General features: G+C 42.6%; 1 protein-coding gene across 4 annotated transcripts in view; it reads left to right on the plus strand.

Moving 5' to 3' along the window:
* The window catches only part of DDR2 (discoidin domain receptor tyrosine kinase 2), a 148,491-nt gene that overhangs the window by 112,650 nt on the left and 11,288 nt on the right, over positions 1–24,553 (plus strand). For all 4 annotated transcript variants that reach the window (XM_073884049.1, XM_073884048.1, XM_025892166.2 and 1 more), the window contains 13 exons: positions 898–1,000; positions 2,430–2,661; positions 2,955–3,102; positions 3,484–3,589; positions 7,459–7,642; positions 11,226–11,469; positions 14,307–14,369; positions 15,165–15,295; positions 17,768–17,978; positions 19,391–19,614; positions 20,825–20,952; positions 23,068–23,259; positions 23,549–23,783. In XM_073884049.1, coding sequence (XP_073740150.1) covers positions 898–1,000; positions 2,430–2,661; positions 2,955–3,102; positions 3,484–3,589; positions 7,459–7,642; positions 11,226–11,469; positions 14,307–14,369; positions 15,165–15,295; positions 17,768–17,978; positions 19,391–19,614; positions 20,825–20,952; positions 23,068–23,259; positions 23,549–23,783 — 2,201 coding nt within the window. The remainder of the gene's footprint in view (positions 1–897; positions 1,001–2,429; positions 2,662–2,954; positions 3,103–3,483; positions 3,590–7,458; positions 7,643–11,225; positions 11,470–14,306; positions 14,370–15,164; positions 15,296–17,767; positions 17,979–19,390; positions 19,615–20,824; positions 20,953–23,067; positions 23,260–23,548; positions 23,784–24,553) is intronic.

A 24,553-nucleotide genomic window follows, 5' to 3' on the forward strand; every position in this document is an offset into this window, starting at 1 on the left:
TTTAACTAGGAATCCTGTATTTCTCTGGCAACCCTAGATCCCCGTGGTCTCTCCAGACTCTTCTCTTTGTCTCCTTGATTTGCAGAATCCTCTAGATGCTGTCTGAGTTCTCACTCACTGTGCTACAGCCTGACTCTGTCACAGCAGTAAGCTGGTGCCACTGTAGGACTCATCTTTTTTATTCCCTGTCTCTCAGGGATTGTTGTCCTTTGTTGTCTGATATTCATTGTATTGAAACTCAGTCTTTTGTATACTTTGTTCATTTTTTTGGTTGTTTCACCCGGGAGAGTAAGTCTGGTTCCTGCTACTCTGTCTTGGCTAGAGGTGGAAATCCTTCTCAGAGGCTATTATTTTTAGCCAGAGGCCAAAACATGGTGCCGATGGGGGCCAAAGCTTGGTGTTCAGTCCCTTCATAGGAGAGTTTGTTGGCTTTGTGCCATAATTTTGTGCAATCAGCTACCTAGAAAAAAGAATGTTTGGGGTCACAGGTGGTACCTGGTGACTGTGAGGATGATTCAGCACAGTTGGGAAACTGATTAGAAGTGCACATTTGCTAATAGGGGAATGGGGATGGGCCATGGGCTTATTACCAAATAAAAGGATAAATCAGCACAGTACATTATATTACATTACTTGTCAGATTTTGGACCAAAAGATAGGTGTGGCTGAAGGTCAGTGCTCAGGGGATTGGATGCTAGTAAGTTTGGAGGCAGGACCAGGGAGAAAAGGCTGAGTCAGGGTGATCAAACTGGGGTCATAGAAAGACTTTGGAAAATTTAAGTCCTCTGTTTCCCTGTCCAATAATCAATTATGTTATTCCTACAAGGGGCAGGGAATCTTCGGAAATAAAAAGAAAAGTATTTCCTCTCTGTTTTTCTTCGGTTTCTCTTGGTCCAGCCATATGCCGCTATCCTCTGGGAATGTCAGGAGGCCACATTCCAGATGAGGACATCACAGCTTCCAGTCAGTGGTCAGAATCCACAGCTGCCAAATATGGAAGGTGAGGATGGATACCCCGAGAAAGCCTGAGTCCTGGGTTGGATCCATTTTCTGACTCAAGGGACTGGGGAAGAAGGGTGGTATTTGGTGGGAGCTGTAGGCGTGAGGGAAGGACATCAAGTGCACCTGTCCTGTATGTTTTCAGGAAGAGAATTCAGGGCTTGGCACCATGTGCTGGTCTGGCAACCCCATCCTAGTCACAGGGCCTTGCGCGGCACTGCCCACAACAAATGGGTTCATTGATATGCAGTGGGTTTGCTTTACTCACCTTCTCACTATGAGCAACTGCAGGAAGCTGGCGACAGTGGTAGGTAGGGAGGTACAGATGAGGTAGGACACTGGGAGCTAGGAGACCCGGTCCTCTTCTCAGTGGGTGTCTGTGAAACATCGCTCACAGTGCAAAGCATCAAGGCTTTAAGCATATACTGAGGGCTCCAATAAATTCTTCCCTTCTCTCAACGATACCTCATAGAAGGGTCATCCTCATCCATAAAGAGTATGGTGGGTTCCTAGTGGCCTAATAGCAGGGGTCCTCTAAAGCAGTGAACCCCCGTGTCAGAAACTACTCTGCTTGTGAGGGCATAATCCTCCTCCTCCTGGAATCTAATTCTTTTGGTGTAAAGTGTTGATTTCTGTTAAGATGGAACACCCATAAGAAAAGCAGCCTTAGTAAACCTTCCCCATAATTTCTTAGTATGTGAAAGGTGAGCGTGATGGTTGGTGGGGTTGGATGAGAACAGCAATGAGTAGGTGACATCTGTGAGAAAAGGCACATTCTAGGGAAGAGGGAAAGTGGTAAGAGACTCCCCAAATAAGCCTTATACTGATTTCACAATTTTGCTCACTGGTAGCTCAGCTTGGAGGTAATAAAATGAAACCAGATTATTTATTACTCCCCTGATGCACTCCTACTCCTCACTCTCATAATGGGTTCCCATGGCTTTTTGCTGGGCTACCATGCCCATCCCGTTGGTTAAAATTCCACTGCATTACATAGCCCACACTGGGGATCTTATGATCCCTCTTTCCTCCTTCCTGTAACTTCATATCCAAGCAAGAGGTGGCCACCCTTGTTATGCTGGGACAGAAAGTGGAAGGGGGTGGTAAAATGACTCATGAGGGGAATATAGGGTAGAATGGGTTTCACTTCCCTTGAGGTCTTTAAATCAGGATGAGAAATAAAGACTACATCTGATCTGAAGGCCTCTAGGCCCTGGTGGTAAGTGTCTCTCTGTGTTTCATAGTGCCCCGGAGACAGGGGACTGACCACATGTGGTGGCAGTCAGGCCTGAGGGGAGACCTGAAGAGTCTTTTCAGAGTGGGGTCCCAGCCTGCTCTCTTCCCTCAGGGTGGGGCAGCTTCTTGCTGTGGATTGGTGAACAACTCTAGTGTCATGGTTCCTCTCTGTCTCTCCAACCCCATGTCTCAAGGCTGGATTCAGAAGAAGGAGATGGAGCCTGGTGCCCTGAGGTTCCAGTGGAGCCCGATGACCTGAAGGAGTTCCTACAGATTGACTTGCACACCCTGCACTTTATCACTCTGGTGGGGACCCAAGGGCGCCATGCTGGGGGCCATGGCATTGAGTTTGCCCCCATGTACAAGATCACTTACAGTCGGGATGGCACTCGTTGGATCTCTTGGCGGAATCGGCATGGGAAACAGGTAGGAAGAAGAGACATCCAGACCCTGAGATGTCCAGGACCATATTTTGACTTAGACTAGAAGGGGAAGTACACAGGCTGTCTTGTAGGTATGTGCATGCCCTTGTCGATGTGTGACCGAAGATGAGGGAGGGCGGGGTGAGGGGACCGGGAGGAGTAGCAAAGCTGCTGAGAAAGTTGAAAGGATACATTCTGCTCCTTCAATTCAAAAGAGAGGGTCCATGAAAGGGGTGATGAGGAAAAGTCAGCATAACCTCATAGCATCTTCCTGCTCTTTCTCTTCTCTCTCCTCAGGTGCTGGATGGGAATAGTAACCCCTATGACATTTTCCTAAAGGACCTGGAACCACCCATCGTGGCCAGATTTGTCCGCTTCATTCCAGTCACTGACCACTCCATGAATGTGTGCATGCGGGTGGAGCTTTATGGCTGTGTCTGGCTAGGTAGGTCTCCAGAGAGAAAGCTTATAGACCTTATTAAAACCCCAACCCCTGGAAAATAAAGGCAGACAAGTCAGAAAGGTATGGGATTAGTAAGCTCTGGAGTGAAGCGATTCCCTGTAGGTTAGAGTCAAGAAAGGACATTGTTCCTCCACCAAGGCCTGGTGCTCTATACACTAAATGATGCATTCTGAGTCATTTCACTGACTGCCACTGAAGAGTGCTCCTCGGTGGTGCTCCCTTTGTGCCCAGATTTAGTCCTGTGCAGACACGCTGAACAAGATTGCACCCTTGAAGTCTCGTGTGGCTCCCTGGCATAGTTGGTCTGAGCAGTAGTTGCCTCTCCTTCCTAAGGCACTGACATATCTGTGTTTCCTTTGGCAGATGGCTTGGTGTCTTACAATGCTCCAGCCGGACAGCAGTTTGTACTCCCTGGAGGCTCCATCATTTACTTGAATGATTCCGTCTATGATGGAGCTGTTGGGTACAGGTAAATTCTGGGAAACTTTGGTCATCAGAATGGGAAAGTGGCCACTAGAAGAGAATATTTTAGTATGGCTTGGGATTAATAATTAATCAACCAGTGAACCAACTGGTGTTTATTTAGACCCTGTATTAGGCATTGTGAAATAATGTAGATGAAATAAAATAGGGATTCTTTATTTGCAAGGAACTTAGATTCTAGTTTGGGAAGACAGGGGAAACAATAAATTACACAAAACAAGAGCTGAAATCGTGGTATAGTTCTAAGTATGATAGCCATACTTTTTTTGACCCTTAAAACAGGAAATATGGTCTAACATAAGTAATGGCCTACTTATGGACACAAAGGACCGGGAGAATTGAAGTTACAAGTAGACTAAATTGGACAGGTCAAGAAGTTCGGGAAGAATGAACCCCATAAATGTAAATGCTCTGGCGGTTGTGAAAAGGAGACTCATAAGGTTTATGATAAACAAGGAGAAATTCTAGGACGATATGATTTAGAGCAGAGGAGGCAGGTAGAAGGAAACGGAGGAAAGGGAACAGGGCTGAGGACAGGAATGGCCTGACTATAGCAGAACCTCGAGCTGGGAGCAGCAGGAAGGGCCAGTGGGTAGTCCTGAAATGGACCACGGTGGAGAAACTGATCAGACACAGTAGGAATTTAGGGTTGGATGAGAGCTGTTCCTACCTATCTCACTTCACACCGAGCCTTGCCATTCTTCTAGTCCACTTTGACACTCTTCTCTCTCTTAGCTTGGTCTTTGTCTGCAAAGATTGAGCCTGGGAGAGAGGTTAGGTTCAAACTAGATGATGGAGGTTTCTAGTGGTTGGCAGAGGATGAAATTAGTCTCAGGAAGAGGAGTGAGGGATTACAGCACTTCCATTGTTTTAAGTGTAAAGAATAAACTCCTGCCCCCCCCCTCCCGCCCCCAGCTGCCATCCCCTGAGTGAAGACCTGACTCACCCAGTAGTCGATTTCCAGCTACTTCCTTTCCATCTGCTTAGTCACTGTTGCTCCCCGTTCACTTAAACTGTTCTGGGCATCATTTCACTCAGCCACTCCCCAACCGGCCTTTATTCAAGGCTTAGAGAAAAATCAGAGATCAGTTGAACTCATTTTAGGTTAATAAATCTTTGCTAATCCACTGTTGCTACCTACAGTGAATTTGGCCAGACTTGGTCGGTATTCAAAAATATAAGGAAGTCCTGGATCCTACTTTTAAGAAGCTCACAGTTAGGAATGGGTACTAAACCAGGATATAAATTACTGTGATACAAGCATAGGGGTAAGAGATATCTTATGAGTGCTCTGGGGTTCAAAGGAAAGAGTAAGCTAGGGTAGGAAAGCACAGCACTGGGAGTGAAAACACCTGGATTCATGTCATCAAAGTTACTTCCGTTTGTTTAAGTGATAAAAATGTATAAGAAAAGCATTTTGTAAAGGTAAAGTGATAAATACATGTAAGTTTTTATCTGATTTGGAAAACCAGAAAAGACATGGAATGGATGAAATCTGAAGTGGGCCCCAAACGAGGGGTGGAACTTTCACAGGTCAAGAATCTTGCAGTGGCATTTGAGGCAGAGTGAAGAGCATAATGACAAAAGAATCACACTGTAAAGTTTAGGGGAATGACTGCTAAAGATCAATCATTTTGTTGACCACCAGTCATACTAATGTAGCAAAATAGTAGATGAGAAGCATGATTGGAAAGATGATGTCATATTTTGGAGGAACTTGAATGTCAGGGCCAGGAGGAGGAGTTGTTTTTTCTTCAACAACATAATCGTCAACAGAACAAGTCATTGAAGATTTTTAAAGCTGGGGAAGGACAAGATTGGAACTGTGCTTTAGACAGATTAATCAAGCAGCTCACAAAGGTTGGATGTGAGTGATAAGAAGAGGTGATGAGGGACATTTTCTAATTGCAAACTCTGATGAAAAGAATGAAGGACCAAGGCCAAAACGGGAGGAGGAGACATTCACGTAGGGACCATTTGCAATCTGATTGGGTGTAAATGAGGAAAAGAGGCAGATGAAACCTTGGGGATGGCATTTATTCATCAACAGTCATATTTTGGTACATACGGTGTGGCAGGCACTTTCAATGAGCCACTGAACATGAAAGAGAATACAATGGGCAGGAATGGGAAACTTAGGTGAAAGATTTAGTTTAGAAAGAGATAGTGATGGATTTAGTTTGGGATATAAATTTAAGGGACTGGCAGGATATTCAAATGTATAAATAAGGCAGGTACTGGTAACAGAGGAAAGGTCAAGAATAATTGCAGAGATTTCAACACAATCACCTTCCACTTGATAACTGAGGTAGTGGGGTTATCTCTTTGGAGTGTGCCTGAATGATGAGGTATAAGTACCTGATTCACAGTCTTGGGAATAGATAGTTTTAATAGCAAAAGTTATTTTTTTAACTAAAAAAATTACAGAAGTAGTACTTGCTTGTTGTAGTAATTCTAACAATTCTAAAGGATATGAAGTAAACCGGGGTAAGTTTCTGTCCTTACCCATCCCCATTTGATTTAATTTTGACTAAAAGAAATTAACTTTTCATTTGTGTTGCTTTTCATAAGTTTCATGGGGATTTATTGTTCTGGGGACAATGGGAAATATATTTATTGCAAGTAAACTTATGTTCTCCTAGCCTTCTGATCTGTAGAGAGAAGAAAAAGATGGCAAATCCTTGGAAGGGAGATCCAGGCTCTGGTCACTGTGGATAAGGCCAGTCAAATTTTATAATTTGCCAAACATTTTTCAATGAACAAATAAATTTAAAAGTGTATCTGTAAGGCTGGCATAATCACTCAATTATTTTTTTTGTGAATTCATAACTTTTACATTACCTCAAGGGGCACATGTATTATTGCTCGAGGGTGAGTATCCCAATCTCTTCATTTGGGAGACTCCTGACTTAGAGTTTGGCGCTTGAAATGCAGAGCTTGGGAAGAGAGAAGTCCTAGTGGAGAGTTCTTGCTCTGTGTCTCCATAAAAAGAAGCCAAATAGAATAGAAATCCAAAAAGAAATAGCCAAATTAACATAAATACACAATCATCCCGTATACCAATCAAGAAGAGCCTTACAATCAGAAGTGGAAAGCCTGCCAAGCTAGAAAACAAGACTAAATCCAATGCCTGAGACCCTCATGTAATTCATGCATTTTATTCCATGAATCTAGTATTCTCCAAATTTAATTAAAATTACATATAAATTAGTATTTAAATTTGGCACCGATTACTTTTCTTCCCCCCTTTAGTTTGACATCAAATTGAGTTGTTGGATGTGGGGTAGAAGAGGGCATGACTGGCTTCTCTGGAATTGATTCACTGAAAAATGGTAACATACAGTCAAAGGAGAATCAGAAAAATTTCCAACAAGCTCTGGGACTATTTATTGAGTGATGGTCAAGTGCTATACCTACTGTAGTGTTCATACTATGCATCCATCCATCCCTTCATTTACTCATTAATGGATTAATTAATCAAATCAAATAATTAATTAATCAAATTATATAAAAACATTGTATTCAGTATACAAGAATAGGTAAGGATACAATAGATTATAGAAAGCTTTTCTTATAAAATGATAAATTTTGTTTAAAAGCTTTGCTACTAAAGGAGTAAGCATTGAGTATTTTGTAAAATTCATTTATATGAAATTCTTTGTTCTCCACTGATGCCAGGATAAATGCATCAATACTATAAAATATACTGGATTTTTCATAATCCTTCAACCTTCAAGATAATCAACTCTTACAAAACCCGGGGTAAAGAAGCTGGGAATAAAAGCTCTTCTGTGAATGTGCGATTAATTCCAGGTTCCTCTCTCCCTTTCCCTTCTCTTCCCCTGGCCTGAGCAGCATGACTGAAGGATTGGGCCAGCTGACAGATGGGGTGTCTGGCCTGGACGACTTCACTCAGACCCACGAATACCATGTGTGGCCAGGCTATGACTACGTGGGCTGGAGGAATGAAAGTGCCCCCAGTGGTTACATCGAGATCATGTTTGAATTTGACCGCATCAGGAATTTCACGACCATGAAGGTCAGTGGTATTAGGTGTGGTGGAACGTGTCCAGGGAAGCCAAGATAATGGTGTAGTGAAAAGGCATGCTAGAAAGAACCTTGGGTGGTGTCAGCGGAACTGGATTCAAATCGGTATTTTGCCACTAACAAGCTACATGCGTTTCCAAGTCACTTCATCTCTGGGCTTCTTGCTTCATTTGTAAATAAGGGGGTTAGACGAGGTCACTGTTTCTCAATGTTTTCTGTTACTGTTCCAACATCAGAGTCTACATACCATTAGGCACAGTGGGTCCGGTGTCTAGAGCCCACAATACTTTGGATACCTAACTTCTTTTAACATCAGGGGGAAGAAAGAACTCTTAGGGTCAAACCTCATTTTCATCTGTTTAACAACACGGTTTTAAAATGCAGTTTTAATTTTTTTTACGGAGGGAGGGGCTCACAAAAGCAAAAGTAAATAGGGCCCATGGAAATCATTTTATGGCCCTGCCCAGTGCTCCCCAGGGACATCCTTTTATCAGTAAGGCTGGCTCATTGCCACTCTAATTCTCAATGGAAGAATGGAGAAATTCTTTGGAAACTGGAAAATCGAGAATTTGTATTTTTTCTTTGGAATCACTTTTCACACCTACCCTGTTTCTTCCGCCCCTGGGCACTGAGAAATCGTGATAGAAGGCTCTGCACTCTTCTGTTTCCAGAGTTCTTTGTTTCCGTATCTATTGCAACGGCACATCTGTCTGGTTGTCCTACTAGATTTCAAGTTCCTCCAACTTGAACTCTAAGCTTGAGGAAAACTGGGGCTTAACAGTAGAAAGTCCTTTGTTGAATGTAAAGGAGGCCCCCGAAGTTTTGGTGGTTCATGTATAACTCTTACTGGTTTATTGAGGAGCATGAGAGGACTCCAGTATGAGGCCCAAGAGAGTGCGCAGGTGAATTTGCCCTCACACATGGATCCCTGCTTATCTGTTATTTTCCCTATTCATAGATGGGTACAGAATATTAATGGCCAACAAATTGGTGACGCTGCCTCTATCTAAATCCCCTTGGGATGATGGGCAGTTCAGTGGAAGAAGGCACTATTTATTTGCAAAAGGAGGTATGTAGGATGAGATGAGGACCCAGAAGAATGAAATCTGTGTTATCATTAAGGGTCCCTGGTAAACCAAAATTTGTTAGTCTCGGCACAAACTTGGAGCCAAAGAGGAAATCCATGTCTGTTATATTACCCTCACATGTTAATGTGATAATATCGCCTAACTGGATTAATAGCTATTAGTTAAATGAACAAACATTTAGGATGAGAACAGAAGGATCAACACATGCCCATCTGCCTGCGTATTGTTCAAGGATGGCTTCTTGGCAGGTTGTAAAACGTAAGTGTGTGCAGTTGTGTGTGACACATTCTTCTTCACAGGGTTTTCTGGAGGGAGGAGGGGAATATGCATAGTGACAAAAATATACCTCCAAGGAAAATTTATTTCTATTGCCGAATAGTAAGATATCCACATGAACCTATGAACAAGTATCTCAATTCACAAAAATATACCATTGGGATAATTTTTAGTCCCATAAATAATAAAATGTATTTTAAGCTCTCCACAAAGTTATAATATTTAGTCAATAGACTTTGATCTTCCTGAGTCCCCCATACCTCCTGTTTAATTAGTTTATCAGAGGTCAGAATTATTCAAAAGCATATTGTGCAGTAAGTAGGTACCAGAAGCTTCTAAGAGCTATCTTAGGGTCAGTCCTCTCGAGGCCAAACAAGTCTCTAGCATATTTTAATTTTTCTGAGACAAAAAAAAACAAAAGATGACTTTCAGGTCCCCAACATCTTCTAGAAAGTAGTTACTGGTTTCTAGGCAAATTACTGTCATTCCCCCCACCCCTTAAATACAGTCAAAATCTTCTATTGAAATATATTAATGTCCTTTTAAAATGTATTGTATTTATTAAATAAATATGTAAATCCACAGGGGAATGAAATTCTATACTATTTATTTGCATTCCAGGAGAATTCCCAAAACATCTGTAGGAGAGATTACTACCTCCCCCACAGGCTACTTATCCAGCACTTTGCAGATTGCAAAAAAATCTGAAAAATCTGTTGAAGCTGTAGATGGTGTTTTTTGGATTTTTTTTTCCTTAGCCTTGCTCCATTGACTTGTGCTCAATAAACTGAAACGGTTAATTCATCCCAAGAAAGATACTAATAGATGTTTTCATCATAAGAACTATTTACAGGAAAATCCAAATGGAGAAGTTAAGGCAGCTTGCTCCATTTCTGTGTGGCGTGGTACTGGCAAAAGCACTGGACTAGGAGTCTAGGGTTCTAGACTCCATTCTGTTGTTGACGGGCCATAGGCAGGTCACACCTACCTGAGCACTAGCTCATTAAGAAATAGAGAGTCAGAGTAGGTGATTTTATTCTGTTCTTTCAGAATGTCTCTGCTCATTTCTTCGATCACAACATTTCTACAATCATTGCTGCTGTTTCTTCAGCTAAACATAAATTCTCAGCGGTAGTCCTGTAGTTGCCATCCAGAAAGCAGAGGAGGGTATCAACGACAGTCGGAGGGTTGCAATGCAGGGCCTAAGCAAGACATTAAAATTCAAATAGCAACTATGTTCCCAGAATGGCAATGAGGCTTTTCCGACCTATGAGGTTTTAATTCAGGGGCTAGTGACCAGTGAAGCTCCATTTTCCACGTACGACTGAGCCAGAGGAAATGTGAGTGAACTACCACCAGGGACCTGACCTAGTTACAAATATGTACATTCCATTTTTGAAGGATGTTGAACACACCAAGGTGCTCCAGATGGCTGTTGTGGGATCTTTGTTTCTTATGACCCTTTTAAAAGCCATACAAATGTCCTGGTGAAAGAGTCAGGCCGCAGGCAAGAGGATGCAAGCTACTTTTGGCAAGACCTTCTTTTCTCATCTCAGAAAATATCCCTAAGGAAGATTCCATGCCCTCATCAGAAGGGCTTGACCTAAACTGAACTTCATTAAGACAGATCATTAAGTCTTGTGTCTCTGGCTAAAACATGCTAATTAATACACGGCCCCTGAAATGAGATTTCTAAAGAGAAAGATGAAATTGTTTTGGAATGTGTGTGAGTTCAGGTTTCTCGACTAAACCCATGGGAAGGAGTGGACTGGCTTTAGCGCCTACCTGGGAGGAACGAGGAGGGAGGGCGTCCCTTACCTCAGTCCAGGATAGCTTGCTTCCGGGTGGACGGACAGTGTGTTGGGGAGGGTTAGAGATGTGGGAGTGTTAAGGGCAAGGAAGGCCCCCGAGAGGATGCCGGTCCAGCCCTCACTTAACTGATGAGGCAACAGGAAATGAGGTGGCCGGGGGCACACAGTTGCAGAGAGGGGACTGGGGGAACTGCCCCGGTTTTAGAGGGTCAGACCAGTGTATCACGGCCGCTGTGAAGAGGATGGAAAGGCAAGTCCAAGAGACTGCAGAGCAACTATTCACCAGGTGCGGGGCTCAGAGAAACGGGCAGGTGGGAGATTTTACCAGGTTAGGTTGCCTTGTGTCCCCGTGCCACTTATGGGTGTCAGCCTGTCCCTCACATGCCTCCTTCTCTGCCAGGTCCACTGCAACAACATGTTTGCCAAAGGTGTGAAGATTTTTAAGGAGGTGCAGTGCTACTTCCGCTCGGAGGCCAACGAGTGGGAACCGAACTCCGTGTCCTTCCCCCTTGTCCTGGACGACGTCAACCCCAGTGCTCGGTTCGTCACGGTGCCCCTCCACCACCGCATGGCCAGCGCCATCAAGTGCCAATACCACTTTGCTGATACCTGGATGATGTTCAGTGAGATCACCTTCCAATCAGGTTGGGAGCCGGGGGGCCTCCTGCGGAAGTGGGAGCAGGGTGGTGGGGAGGCAGGTGCGTGCTGGAGCTGCTCATTGGCGGTATCTGAGGAAGAGGGTTGCACAGTGGTTTCTCATCGGTGGGTAGAGGAATCTTCCGCACGACTAGAATATTTACTGGGCTCTCACATATTTGTTTAAAAAGCATGTAAAATAAACGATTAAAACATGAGAGCACAATGAGTTAAAATGGCGTAAATTAAGCCAGTTAAGGGGAAGCACACTATTAAAGTATTTAAATGAAAATTTCTAAATATATACAAAAGTAGAGAACAATGAACCCTCGTCAGTCTCTCAGCCTTACTAACCACTGATGATGTGCCAATCTTGTTTTATCTATTTCTCCCTTGTCACTGTAGTATTTTAAGCAAATTTGAGACATTATTTGATTTCATTACTAAAAATTTGAGAATACTTCTAAGAAAATAACATCTTCTTTATAAGCATCATGCCTTATAAGCATGAAGCATTATAACATCTCACACCATTTGTGAATAAGTAATTCCTTAATATTATCTAATAGGCTGTCCACAGTCTCCCCATCTCATCATGGGGAGGTAGTGTTAGATTCTTTCACCTTTAGTGATGCTAAGATTGATTTCTGGGCTCAGGTTATCCCCACAAACTGGTGACCACTGCTTGAATTACTTATTTCATTAGGGATTGCTAAATGGTGATTTTCTAATTCTTGCATTCCTTCTGCATTTATCAGCTGAATTTCTTCTGACTACATGCACTTACTTACTCTGAGATACAGTTCACATTGGAAGGGCAGGATACATGATTAATTTTTTTTCCCTTCATCAGTTTTCAGAGTTGATGCCCCAAGAAATTTCAGTAATGTCTAATGAGTTTTGTTTTTGTTTTTCATACTTGTTTTGCTTTTTAGTATCATTATGGACTCATTGCTTTTTTTAAATAAATTCAATATGTTTAATCAATTGCAATTATTAATTCTTTCTGATGCTCACATTGTCTTGCATTTGACCAGAGCACACACCTTTAAGCTGGCTCTGTGGTCTTTGGATCTGACCCTATAAGCCTTTGTTAAATGTCTTATTTTCTGGAAGAACAAAATTACCCAAGTTCTTTTTGAACGTTTTGTTCCATATATGAGACCAACCATTTCCTTAAGCAGTTGTGGTTCCTTTTAGTGGAGAATGGTATTTAGAGACCACAAACTGGACAGTAGGGATTGTGCTGAGTCCTGAAAAGTTAAAAGGCTTTTAGGACATTGTCTATATCACCGCAATGTAGATGGGGTACAAAACCCACACAGTGATTTTTCAAAAGATGCTCAAAGTGATACCAACAATAAGTGATCAAGAAAGAGGCCAGTAGAGAGTGGCTTTTTAACAGTGTCAAAAGAGTGATCCTTGCACTGGACCTGGTCAAAAAGTATAGGTGAAAAATAAGGGAAGATAGGAGGAGAGATTAAGGTAAAGATAAAGCAAAGACCCCATGCTTCCTGATTTAACTTTTATTTTTAAAAATTTTTATTTATTTATTTTAAGATTCTATTTATGAGCGAGAGAGAGATGAACAGAGGGAAGGGGACAAGCAGACTCCATGCTGAGCATGGAGCCCAACATGGGGCTTGATCCCTGACCCTGAGATCATGACCTGAGCCAAAATCAAGAGTCCGATGGTTACCTGACTGAGCCACCCAGGCTCCCCTGATTTAATTTTTAAAAGAAGAAAATTTCAAGATGTTTTGCTCACTAAGATGTACTGATAAGGAAATAGAACATCTGTTTAGAAAAACAGGTTTGGCGCCTCACTGCCTTCTGTTATAAAGATTTAATTTAAGAATAAATGGATTGATTATTTTATATGAAGTATTTATTAAGAGTAGAGATTATTTAGATGTTCAAAAACAGTGGCATTACATTGTGTTAACTGGAAGACCACAGATTCCCATCCATCCTCAGGGATTCTATTTTCTTGGCAGAGTAATTAGTATACTTACCCTGTTGTAACCAGTTGCAGCTAAGGACTACAGTTTTTGACTGCTGGGAATCTCTTGAGTTTTAAATCTGATATCATGATAATGTTCATTTCCACTGGAGCCTGAGGACCCAACGCAGAAAAGTACATGTAGATGCTAGATACCTCCCAATTTGCGTAATATTGCTAAGAAGAAGAAAAATTAGGATTTATGGAGAGCATGCTTCTTGAAGGGAAATGCATATTCTAATTCTTGACCTCCTTGGTTAGACAAATCAGAGGGGAGGATGAGTTGCCAACGTCAGTCTAGCAAATATGCTTTTGGGGTCTAGTTTTAGAAGCTTATACATCACAGTAAAGGACACCCCAGTATCAATAATCTACCTATAAGGGTGAAGGCTTGATTTATAATTTAAAGGGCTAGGTCAATGAGCATAGTGAAAACAACTTAATTTCCTTGAAGGAAAGAGCCTCTTAGCACTATGTCTGTCCCATGCCTGCTTATACCCATCATGTTCTCTCTACATTTTCCCGAATTTGAGTCTGACTTCCTGTGCATGCTTTATGATAATGCATGGTCACAGCCCACTGAGCCACTGTTTCTTAAACTTTTTTTGTACCATGACACCTAGTATCATTTAAACAAACATTTTACAAAAGAAGAGTTGCCCTTACTGTCTAGATGAACGGTGATTTTTAAAATTTAGAATATTATATGACTTTATTTTTAAGAAAGGCTGATGGCAACCCACTAAATTGATTTCACAATGTGCTAGGTCACAATCTACCTCCAGAAAAAACACTACTTAGCTGTCTTCTCCCCGGCTCTGACTCACGCTTGTTTTGTAACAGATGCTGCAATGTACAACAACTCTGGGGCCCTGCCCACCTCACCTGTGGTGCCCACAACCTATGGTATGTGTGATTTCTAGTTATAAAAGTTAAAGTTGAAGAGGCCTTCTAGAGGATGAAGAAGGGTGGAAATTTGCAAGGGCCTGACTGTCTGTGTAGGAGGCTTTATACCAGCTGGCTTTGGATGAAGGGGTTTCTGGAAAGGTAGGCTCCAAAGTAAAGGGCCCGAACTCACTCTCCTCACTGCTGGTTCATGTGACTCTTCAGCTAAAGCAGAGTCTGGAGTTGTTCCAATTGCTTCATGGGAGTTTGGGTAGCTTGGAACAGAAACAAGGCAAGGGACATTTCTAGGTAAGACCCATAGTGGGGATCTCAATGAATGGATGGAAGTCCATTAAACAAAATGGTAGTCTCTCTAACTGGAAATATATGCTAAAGGGTATCCAGGGCTTCAGATGGTCACTGGCCATATGAGTCAGCAATCTGGGAAACACATATGATCAAGTGTCTCCAAAGGGACTCTTCACCTATTTTTCATGAGGTGTGATTATGAGCCAGTAGATCTAGGCTGTGGTAATAAAAGGAACAAAACTTGGGGACCAAAGGAAAACCTCTCCATTATCCTGTCTGATACATGTGGAGGAGGAGGCTATGGTTCCAAGGAGGAGGTGTGTATGATGGAAGAGCAAAGTCATACCAGAGTAGCAAGACCAAAAGTAAGCAGAAGTGTTAAGGTGGCATCTTGCAGAATTATCCTGAAGGAAAAGGTTCTACCTTTCCGTCTCTGGCCCAGTACCTCATGCTTTTCCTTGCCCCGTGAGATGATGGTGTTCTCCATCTTTCTCTTCCTGGTTGCAGATCCAATGCTTAAAGTCGATGACAGCAATACCCGGATCCTGATTGGCTGCTTGGTGGCCATCATCTTCATCCTCCTGGCCATCATTGTCATCATCCTCTGGAGACAGTTCTGGCAGAAAATGCTGGAGAAGGTGAGGAAGTGCAGAGCAGTCATGGGATAGGAACCTGCTCCATTTGCCTTGCCTAAGCCATTGTTACCCCAGGAGAAAAGGCAAACTACAAGAACTTATAAATGCTTAGAGTGTTAACTGAGGCCACTGAGAAGCCTGGGAGTGGTGAACTTGGTGCTGAAGGGAGTCAGAAAAGAATAAGCTAAGTCAATTTTCTCATGTTTGGAATGGGGATTTTGGAACCTCCCTAGGAAACCCAGAAAACTCTTCCTAATACATTGAATCTCAACTCAAGCATCTCCCTTGAAGGTTTTGATCCACTGGGTTTAGAGGGGAGTGCAGGCATCTGTAGTTTTTAAAGAAATTAACAGATGCACAACTGCTACCTAGCTAAAATTTCTGATAATGCTATTCCTTTTCTTCTGTTATTTACACACGTGCATGTGTGGTGCAGAAAAACATTCAGCCTCATTAATATCCAAGCCAAGTTTTTCATAGTCCTATTTCTACTTCTTTATGTACTTGAAAGTTATGCTTATGCCTCCCTCTGGGTCCCTCCTCAGATTTGCTTTGTCCAATCTAGCTTATTTGAATACGTTTTTTACACATTTGTCTAACATTTGACAATCTGCGAGGCCTTTTTTCATGTGTGTTATTTTACTTGAACCTCATTGAATAACAGTGAGCTGGGCCTAGTAGTTATATTTAACTCTTTTTATGTTGAGAAAATGTGATTTGCTCAAGATCATACAACTGATACCCTATTTTCTATGCTCATTCCAATTGTCAGTCTTGAAATTTGTCAAGTTCCAAATATATATAATCCCAGCAAAGATGGGATATCTATGGCTTTTCCTGGTTTCTTAGTCTAGATAGCAACTCTCTGGGCACTTCTGCTAAGTGTCTGATGCTCTTGGGGTCTGCTGATGATTAAGTGTTTCTATAGTTGGCCATGGACATCTTCACTGATCAGTGAGTTCAAATGGATGTGGACTGAGAGGTTATAGACACTCTGAGCTGTGAGGCAATTCAAAAACTTTCTTCTAGAATGCTGGAACACACTGGGTGTCTAAATTCAGGGTGAGGGGCAACAGAGAGTGCTGGTGGTAGTAGAAGCTGGTGGGCTGCAGGTTCGTGGGACGGCTTGAAGCCGAAGTGTGTCTTACTGAGTATTTTGTTACGACTGCGTTTTAACTGGGAAGAGGGAATCTGTGTTCTCTACTCTATGAACTGTTTTTCTCTTTATTGGAGCCAGAATTTGCCACACTTCTCTCGGTCTTTCTTGGGAGTCTAATTGGAATATGTCCATGGACTGGAAGAGGAGTGTTGGATTGGAGACCCTTCAAGTAAAAGGGAGAGCAACAATTTTGCCCTGAAATACTTAACTTGGTCCTTCAAGAAATTCTTTCTACCCTGTATATCCTAGTTAAGACAACTCCAGATGCTCTGGAATGACACAGGACTTTTTCCTGGTGACAGATTTGTGTGTGTGTTTTGTGTCTGTGTGTGTGTATAAAACCCTTAAGCATACACATGTATTCCAAGAAACATTATTCAAAATAGCTTTAGACTAACCATTATTTGTAGGATCCTTTTGGCAGTGTCCTTAACATTTTTTCTTTGAGAGAGTTAACCCATTTTTATTGAGTACCTACTATGTGCTGGGTTCCATGCTCAGTATTGGGGGTGTTACTGCAACAAAGGACTTTTCAGTCCAGGGGACGAAGCAGACGTCTAAGTCTCTCCATTGAGCACCCAAAGTGTGTTTGTTGGAATGGGACATTTTACATGTTCAAATCCAAATAGTCACATATATTCAGATTTTGACATTTTCCTTTGGAAGGAACAGGCAGGTCACATTGGATAGGATGCCAAAACAATTTGTTATTTTATTCTTTTTCTTCTTTTATTAGGTGTAATTCACCACAGTATCCCCAGGGATTTCCTTTCCCATTTTATAGCCATTTTATTTTTGGTTAGTAAAAATGCAGGATTGAGGGCATATTACCCTAACCTACAGTGCCAGAGTGATCAGGTAGACTACTGACCCATCATGTTACAGCACATTTGTTGAGTGAATGGGCATTTTAATGTGTCTACACAAAATCAAACCAATTAAGGGATAAGTCTGCAAAAACCCAGTACTTAATAGAACATCGAAAACTCTGCAGGATTGAGATCTTTGATTGGCTACTGATAGGTTCTCATAGTGTCATGTAAATAATGCTTATACATGCTGCAGTGAAAGTTAATGAATGTTGGTAGCACAGAAGTTAGGGGGTCAGGCTCTGCCTTGAAGCAATCAATGAAGGATTATTCTAAGTTTCTACGACCCAGGCATTTGTGGAGCCAGACTGCATCCCTGTCACTTGTGCTTGCAAGTTGAAGAGTAATAGAGAGGTACTTCACCTGAGTGGAAGAGCTGGGTCTCAGAAGAGGAGGAAGCCATGATCCCCTTTGTGCCAACATGCCTTCCCCATCCTTCTCATTCAGGCTTCCCGGAGGATGCTGGATGATGAAATGACAGTCAGCCTTTCCCTGCCCAGTGAGTCCAGCATGTTCAACAACAACCGCTCCTCATCGCCAAGTGAGCAGGAGTCCAATTCCACTTATGATCGCATCTTTCCCCTTCGCCCTGACTACCAGGAGCCATCGAGGCTGATACGAAAACTCCCAGAGTTTGCTCCAGGGGAGGAAGAGTCAGGTGAGGATGACACATTGGCAGAGAATGAAGGGAGATGTCTTGACAGGCACTATGAAGGTGTGACACTTGGCTCCTACTCAACCAAATCTGGTTTCCATCGAGAGAAGTCCACATTTCCCTGAGAAGTCCACACTGTCTTCCTAGATTGATCTGCCACGGCTCCTACCCTAATCTGAGTGCCTCTCAGGTGTTTGATCACATAGTAGGTGTTTAAAGGGACCCTCAGGTCAGAAGAGAAAGAAAATAAGTAAAGGGTGTCGCTAAAGTGTTCACGCCAGAAGAACCTAAGCAGTCACTAGTCTGGTCTCCTCATTTTCCGTAGGAAGAAGATGAGGAGGCCCAGGTAGGCTACTCACCCACTACCAAACATCATTAGCTGTAAATTCAGGACTAGCATTTCACCTGGAGAAAATAAATTAATGAAGCTAAAGACATCCTGGAATTCCCAGTTTTCTAGCCCTCGAGATAACTGAGTTTATCTAATTTTTGTTTATTTCTCTTTGGCGGAAATTTATTAGAATAATCCAAGATCTTTTGCGACAGCAAATATTTCTTGCCTTTCTTCAAGGAAAGCGTTGCTTTGGTAAAACAGTGCCAATTGATTCACATCCAGTGTTTTTTAAAGAAGTGCTGCAGAGTGACATCAGAAGGGATTCTGGGGTCATCACTGAGGCTCAGAGCAGCTTTTCCAGAAGGTCAGCAACTGAAGAGTGACCAAAGCCAGTAGAAGAACTTGTGTTCAGGAGAGAGCCAGATGGAGAAGTAGACAGGACTGACTGGGAGTGCATAGGCTTTTCAAGGGCTCTTCTCAAAGGAAGAGAGGAAGCTCACATGTATTTATCACTCAGTGGATAGCAAACATTGAAGGAGCGCATTGAACTCAGGGAATTTTACAGAGATAGCGAGAATAAAGGATGTAAACTAATTTATTTCCTAGGCTGAACTAAAGTAATTTACCTATTTTCTAAAGTCTTAAAATATTTCCCCTCTCATATTTTAATTTTTTTAAGGAAGGATGTGTCTTAAACTAGATCATCGAAAATTATTTAATCCCTAAAATAGGTTATTAAATCAATGATAGTGTCTTAAAATCATAGAAATACGTGATTAAGTCTTCCAACTCCCTGCCCTTATATAACATAAACTGTCCTCTAGCTTCACCCACAATCCCCTAAGATTAGCCAAGGAGGGTGTTAATGATCACGTAGTTTAAGAAGAAGAGAGAAAATGATGTTCCACATTCCGAAGGCCACAAGAAAGGGTCTCTAGAGGAACCCTTCTCTGAGTGAGAATGGCGTGGAGTAGCGTAGGCTGTCTTCAGGGCATGTCCTGGCCTTCCTCTCAGATTTTTTTCCTGGAAGGATCTCCAAAGATGCCCCTTGGAGTCGGACTCATTGCGGGTGTCTTCCCAGGCTGCAGTGGCGTTGTGAAGCCGGCCCAGACCGGCGGGCCCGAGGGAGCACCCCACTACGCAGAGGCTGACATTGTGAACCTGCAGGGGGTGACCGGAGGCAACACCTACTCAGTGCCTGCGGTTACCATGGACCTGCTTTCAGGGAAAGATGTGGCTGTGGAAGAATTCCCCAGGAAACTCCTAACGTTCAAGGAGAAGCTGGGAGAAGGCCAGTTTGGGGAGGTGAGTTGAATCTTTTTCTGGGGTCTCCAGTTCTTGGTATCCCAAAGATAGTGGTTGAATAAAAATAGCCAGGAGAGCAGAAAAAGTGCCCCTTCCAAAGTGGATTCATGCCAGAATGTCTCCTTCACTCATCTCTCCTTGCCTTGCCCTCTAGAAGGCTGGGATTGGGTCCACCTCATTTTTGTGGAAGAGCCCGCAAAGCTTCCTGGGTCTTCTGATTTCTGTATAGTTTTTAAAGCCAGCAAGTCACTAGACTTTGGATATCCTGAAAAACATTCAGTATTTTCAAATTTTTTTTACAATAGGTTACAGAGGGTGGGGCCCCTAAGATGTGATCATCTTTGATAAACTGTCCAAGAACATCCTGCTACTCGATAGCCACTTTGTTTTCCTCCTTTTCATGGGAGTTACGTGTAAAGTGGTCAAAAACAACCTCGCCCCTGACTTGAGTCCCAGACTCGGCCACGAGGGAATGAACTGCCAACTGAGATAAGGAGGAGCACTCTTCCCAGTTGCCCTCCATGTCCCAGGGACTTTGCACTCTTACATCAGTCACGTGAACCTTCTGAGAATCCAAAGCCATGATTTAAGTGGCAACAGGAGCCCTTCAACGGTGCCATCTGAACTCCAGATGAGGTGGAAGAATGTGTTCTTGGTTTTCCGTGTGGGTGGTATGCTTTGCCCTTGGGTAGGTTTGGTGTTGGTGGAAGAGTTCATGGCATCTGTTTGCGATGTCATATGTACTCCTCCTGTCTCCAGGGTTGAAAACACAAGCTCATTATTCTGCACTAATACAGAGGGGTTACTTTTAATGCTAACGCCATACTAAGGGATTACCTTAGAGAAGGAATGTTTTGTATGAACCAGTAACTAAACTTCCTTGAATCAAAATGGGAGCATTTATGCCGAGCGACATTTTATAGTGGACTGTACTGGAGTAAAATGCTATGTTGTAGATTCATTCACAAATTTAGCGTTCCAATCAATGTATGTTTTTTTTATAAAGTAGTAACATGTCATATCAGCTGGGTAATTTACCCCTGTTTGTGTCAGCTATTTGAATTAAAGGTATGTTACATGTATCTTAACAGTCTTTTGATGATTTTGCTTGAGTTGTAAGAGTTAGCTTATCTCCAGGAAATGCCCAGCAAGAGTACTAAGCCATCTTCCAGAGAAACGCTGATGCTGAGACTAGATGACTTTTGTCTAGGTTCATCTCTGTGAAGTGGAGGGGATGGAAAAATTCAAAGACAAAGATTTTGCCCTAGATGTCAGTGCCAACCAGCCTGTCCTGGTGGCCGTGAAAATGCTCCGAGCAGATGCCAACAAGAATGCCAGGTCTGTGGTCTGCATTTTGATTTTTCCTTTATGCATTTCACCTTCAGGATCAGGAATACTTCCGGAAACCTTTGAGCAATTTTTTTTCTTTTGAGATGGGAAGGTCTGTGAGCGGCCTCACCTTTGACTGTTGTGCTCTCTTTTTCTGATGGGCCTGCAGGCCTCATCTCTCTTCTCTATCTCTGGCAAATGCAGGTGTCCACTTTCCATTGAATTAGCGGGTTGACTTCTGAACTCCCTTTGCACAGAGCCTGAATATGTACTCCTTCGACCATGATGAACAGACGTACTCCCGAAAGTCATTACCGCCTCTTGGCTGACTTCCACGTTCACACACAATTTTCTTGCTAAGTGTCCTCCCTTCTCCTTTATTCCTTTTACTTTCTCATTCCTTTGTTCTCTCTTTTATGCTCCTTTTCTTCTATGTCCAGCAACCCCCAAAATGAGAAGCGACCTCTACTTGGAAAAGTATCCATGGACCTCAAAGCAAAAGGATCCTACAGTCCTTTAGCAGTGTCCCAAACTGGCTAATAGTCTCTCGGATCCTTTACTACATAAATTGCAGTTTCCAGCCATACTCCATTGTCTGACAGCCTTTCCATTACAGTAATGGTGAGTTAATCCTCACCCAGAGAGGCATGCTGGTTGAAAGCTGGTTGTCTGTGTCTCAGGAAAGTCTGCACATCTGGGTAATGTATGTGTTTTCCCTTTTGTGCCGACTTGATTTTGTCTCACTGATAGTCAACGTGAGAGAAAGCTTGTTAGTCCTCTTCCCCAAATTATTGGAAATGCCAAGAATGGTGGGTAGAGTTTCATTAAAAGTCTTGCAAAAACTAATGATGTATTGTATGGTGACTAACATAACATAATAAAATAAAATAAAATTTAAAAAATAAATTAATTAATTAAAAAAAAAGTCTTGCAGTAGACAGGATGTGGAATGAAGAAGAAAGAAAGGTGAGGGAACAGAACTGGAATTTTAACTGTGAGAACCTCAATCTTAAAGACATTAGTATGCGTGAAAAATGACATCCTCTGGGTCCCTTAGAGAGAGGGAATATTCTTAATACTAACCTTAGCACACAATTGGAGAGAGTAGCAAGAAGAAAAAAAAAACATAAGATATAACAAAGCCTTTGCCCATTGTTTTGGTTGGTGAGGTTTGGTGTCCCTCCACCTGTGCCCACTGCAATTTAGCAGTGAAGGGTGGCCTAGACTCTGGTCTCCACAAGCTGTGGAAACCCCTGGTTTTGAGTGGAGGGGGGATGAAAGAGGGGGTGTGTCACATCAGGACTACATTGATTTCAAAGGTTTTATAGTGACACAGTATGACTCCCAATCCAGGGTTCTTAGAAAACTCACAGGAGATTCATAACTCATCTGCTCTGATAGTTTTAAGAATGTGGGCTGGTGGTCTCACTGACCCAAATATTGTTCCTGGGCAGGTGAGAGCACATTTTGAGACTCAGGGGTGGGGTCCTCAAACAGTTCCAGTCTTGGTCAAGTGAGTACTGTTTTTGAAATGACTCCACATTACCACCATGAGCTTTAAACAGCTCTGTTTTGAACAGGCTGCTCAGTGTGTGTTATGACTGACTGCTGCTGTGTCCTGTACTACAAACAGCCAGTATGAGAAAAATAAAGACTTACCAGACAAACCAGAGGATCATTATTCACTTTATAAAAAATTTCTTTGCTTTATTGGTAGAGTGAGTCCATCGCTTTTAAAAAGGTAAATACCCCAGTACACTTAAGATATGATTTCCAGGGAAAGATTTCATTTTGCAGACTAGTTTTTAGCAGCATGTATTTGATTCAGCAAATGGTAATCCCTTTCTACGTGGTGAGCCTTTTGTTGGATTCTAGGGATGCAAATGTGAGCAGGTCATGGTTCATGTTCTCAAAAAGATTATAGTTGCTTAAGGGTGCATACTCTTCTGGGGTGTATAGAATAAGATAGTTTCTAGGTACCAACTTCTCTGTCCTCTCAAAGGTTATCCCAAGGGAAACAAGACTCGGGATAATGGGTAGGACTAGGCTTTGCTGTGTCTTTTTCCCCCTCTTGTCTCTAACCCTGGCAACCTCTGGGTTTACTTATGTCTGTGTCGTCCAAAGGAATGATTTTCTTAAGGAGATAAAGATCATGTCCCGGCTCAAGGACCCAAACATCATCCGCCTCTTAGCCGTGTGCATCACCGACGACCCGCTTTGCATGATCACTGAGTACATGGAGAATGGAGATCTCAATCAGTTTCTTTCCCGCCACGAACCCCCCAGTTCTGCCTCCAGCAACGCACCCACTGTCAGGTATATAAGCCAGGTCTCCCATCTCTTCCCTGTGTTCATGAGATTAACCTGGGCTCTGAAGATGGGGAGCAGCGAATGTTAAAGTTCCTCAGTGTTCTGGCATGGCGGGGAGGCTAGTAATCAGGAAATAATGGTGCCGCTGCCCTTTGGGGGAAAGCAAAGAGATTCACTGAGAACAGGGAAAGGATGTTGAGGTTGAAACTCCAGTTCGTTGGTACCACCTGTAGAAAGAGTGCCTCTCACGGCTTCCTCTTCCCATAGGCCACTTTCTTCTTTTTTATTCCCTCAGTTATGCCAACCTGAAGTTTATGGCTACCCAGATTGCCTCTGGCATGAAGTACCTTTCCTCCCTTAATTTTGTCCATCGAGATCTGGCCACACGAAACTGCTTAGTGGGTAAGAACTATACCATCAAGATAGCTGACTTTGGAATGAGCAGAAACCTGTACAGTGGTGACTACTACCGGATCCAGGGCCGGGCAGTGCTGCCCATCCGCTGGATGTCTTGGGAGAGCATCTTGCTGGTGAGTTCCTCACAGGTTTTTTTTTTTTTTTTAAGATTTTATGTATTTATTTGAGAGAGAGAACACAGTGAGAGAGAGAGAGAGAGAGGAAGCATGAGTCGGGGGAAGGGCAGAAGGAGAGGGAGAAGCAGACTCCCTGCTGAGCAAGGAGCCTGATGTGGGACTTGATCCCAGGACCCCGGGATCATGACCTGAGCCGAAGGCAGATGCCTCACCCACTGAACCACCCAGGAACCCCAGAGTTCCTCACATTTTTAAGCCCTACCTCAGCAACTGACGTGTAGGCAGGTTCACATGGCCCATAGGGACAAACCTGTAGAGAGCAAACAACAGATGCTGATATTTTCTCTGACTTGAGATAATTTACTTGGTGTATTAATTATTATTATTTTTTAACACTTGCCTATTTCTGCTGATAAAATGTAACACTCTCACTACAGGACATTTGGGGAAAAGGTTAAAAATGCACCTATCATCATAAGGGATTTAGGATCATTTTTTTTCTCTCTACCCTTTCGACCTACTGATTGGTCTTCATTAATCTAGGTTATTAAAAACCTTATCACTTAAATGATATGTACACAAAATATTTTTCTTCTGTATTAACTTCATAACCATGTTTCTAATGAAGTATTTAGACTGACGTCTATATGTTTCTTTTAATGATTATCACTGTTTAATTTTTATTTTAAGTTCATCATTTTTTGCTTTATAATTTTTATTCAATTCTTGGTATTCTGGACCACGAGTGAATAATTTTTTCCCAAATG

Source organism: Callorhinus ursinus, unplaced genomic scaffold (genome assembly GCF_003265705.2).
Source record: "Callorhinus ursinus isolate GAN/ISIS: 27379988/994484 unplaced genomic scaffold, GSC_fseal_2.0 scaffold54, whole genome shotgun sequence".
Taxonomy (NCBI): Eukaryota; Metazoa; Chordata; class Mammalia; order Carnivora; family Otariidae; genus Callorhinus; species Callorhinus ursinus.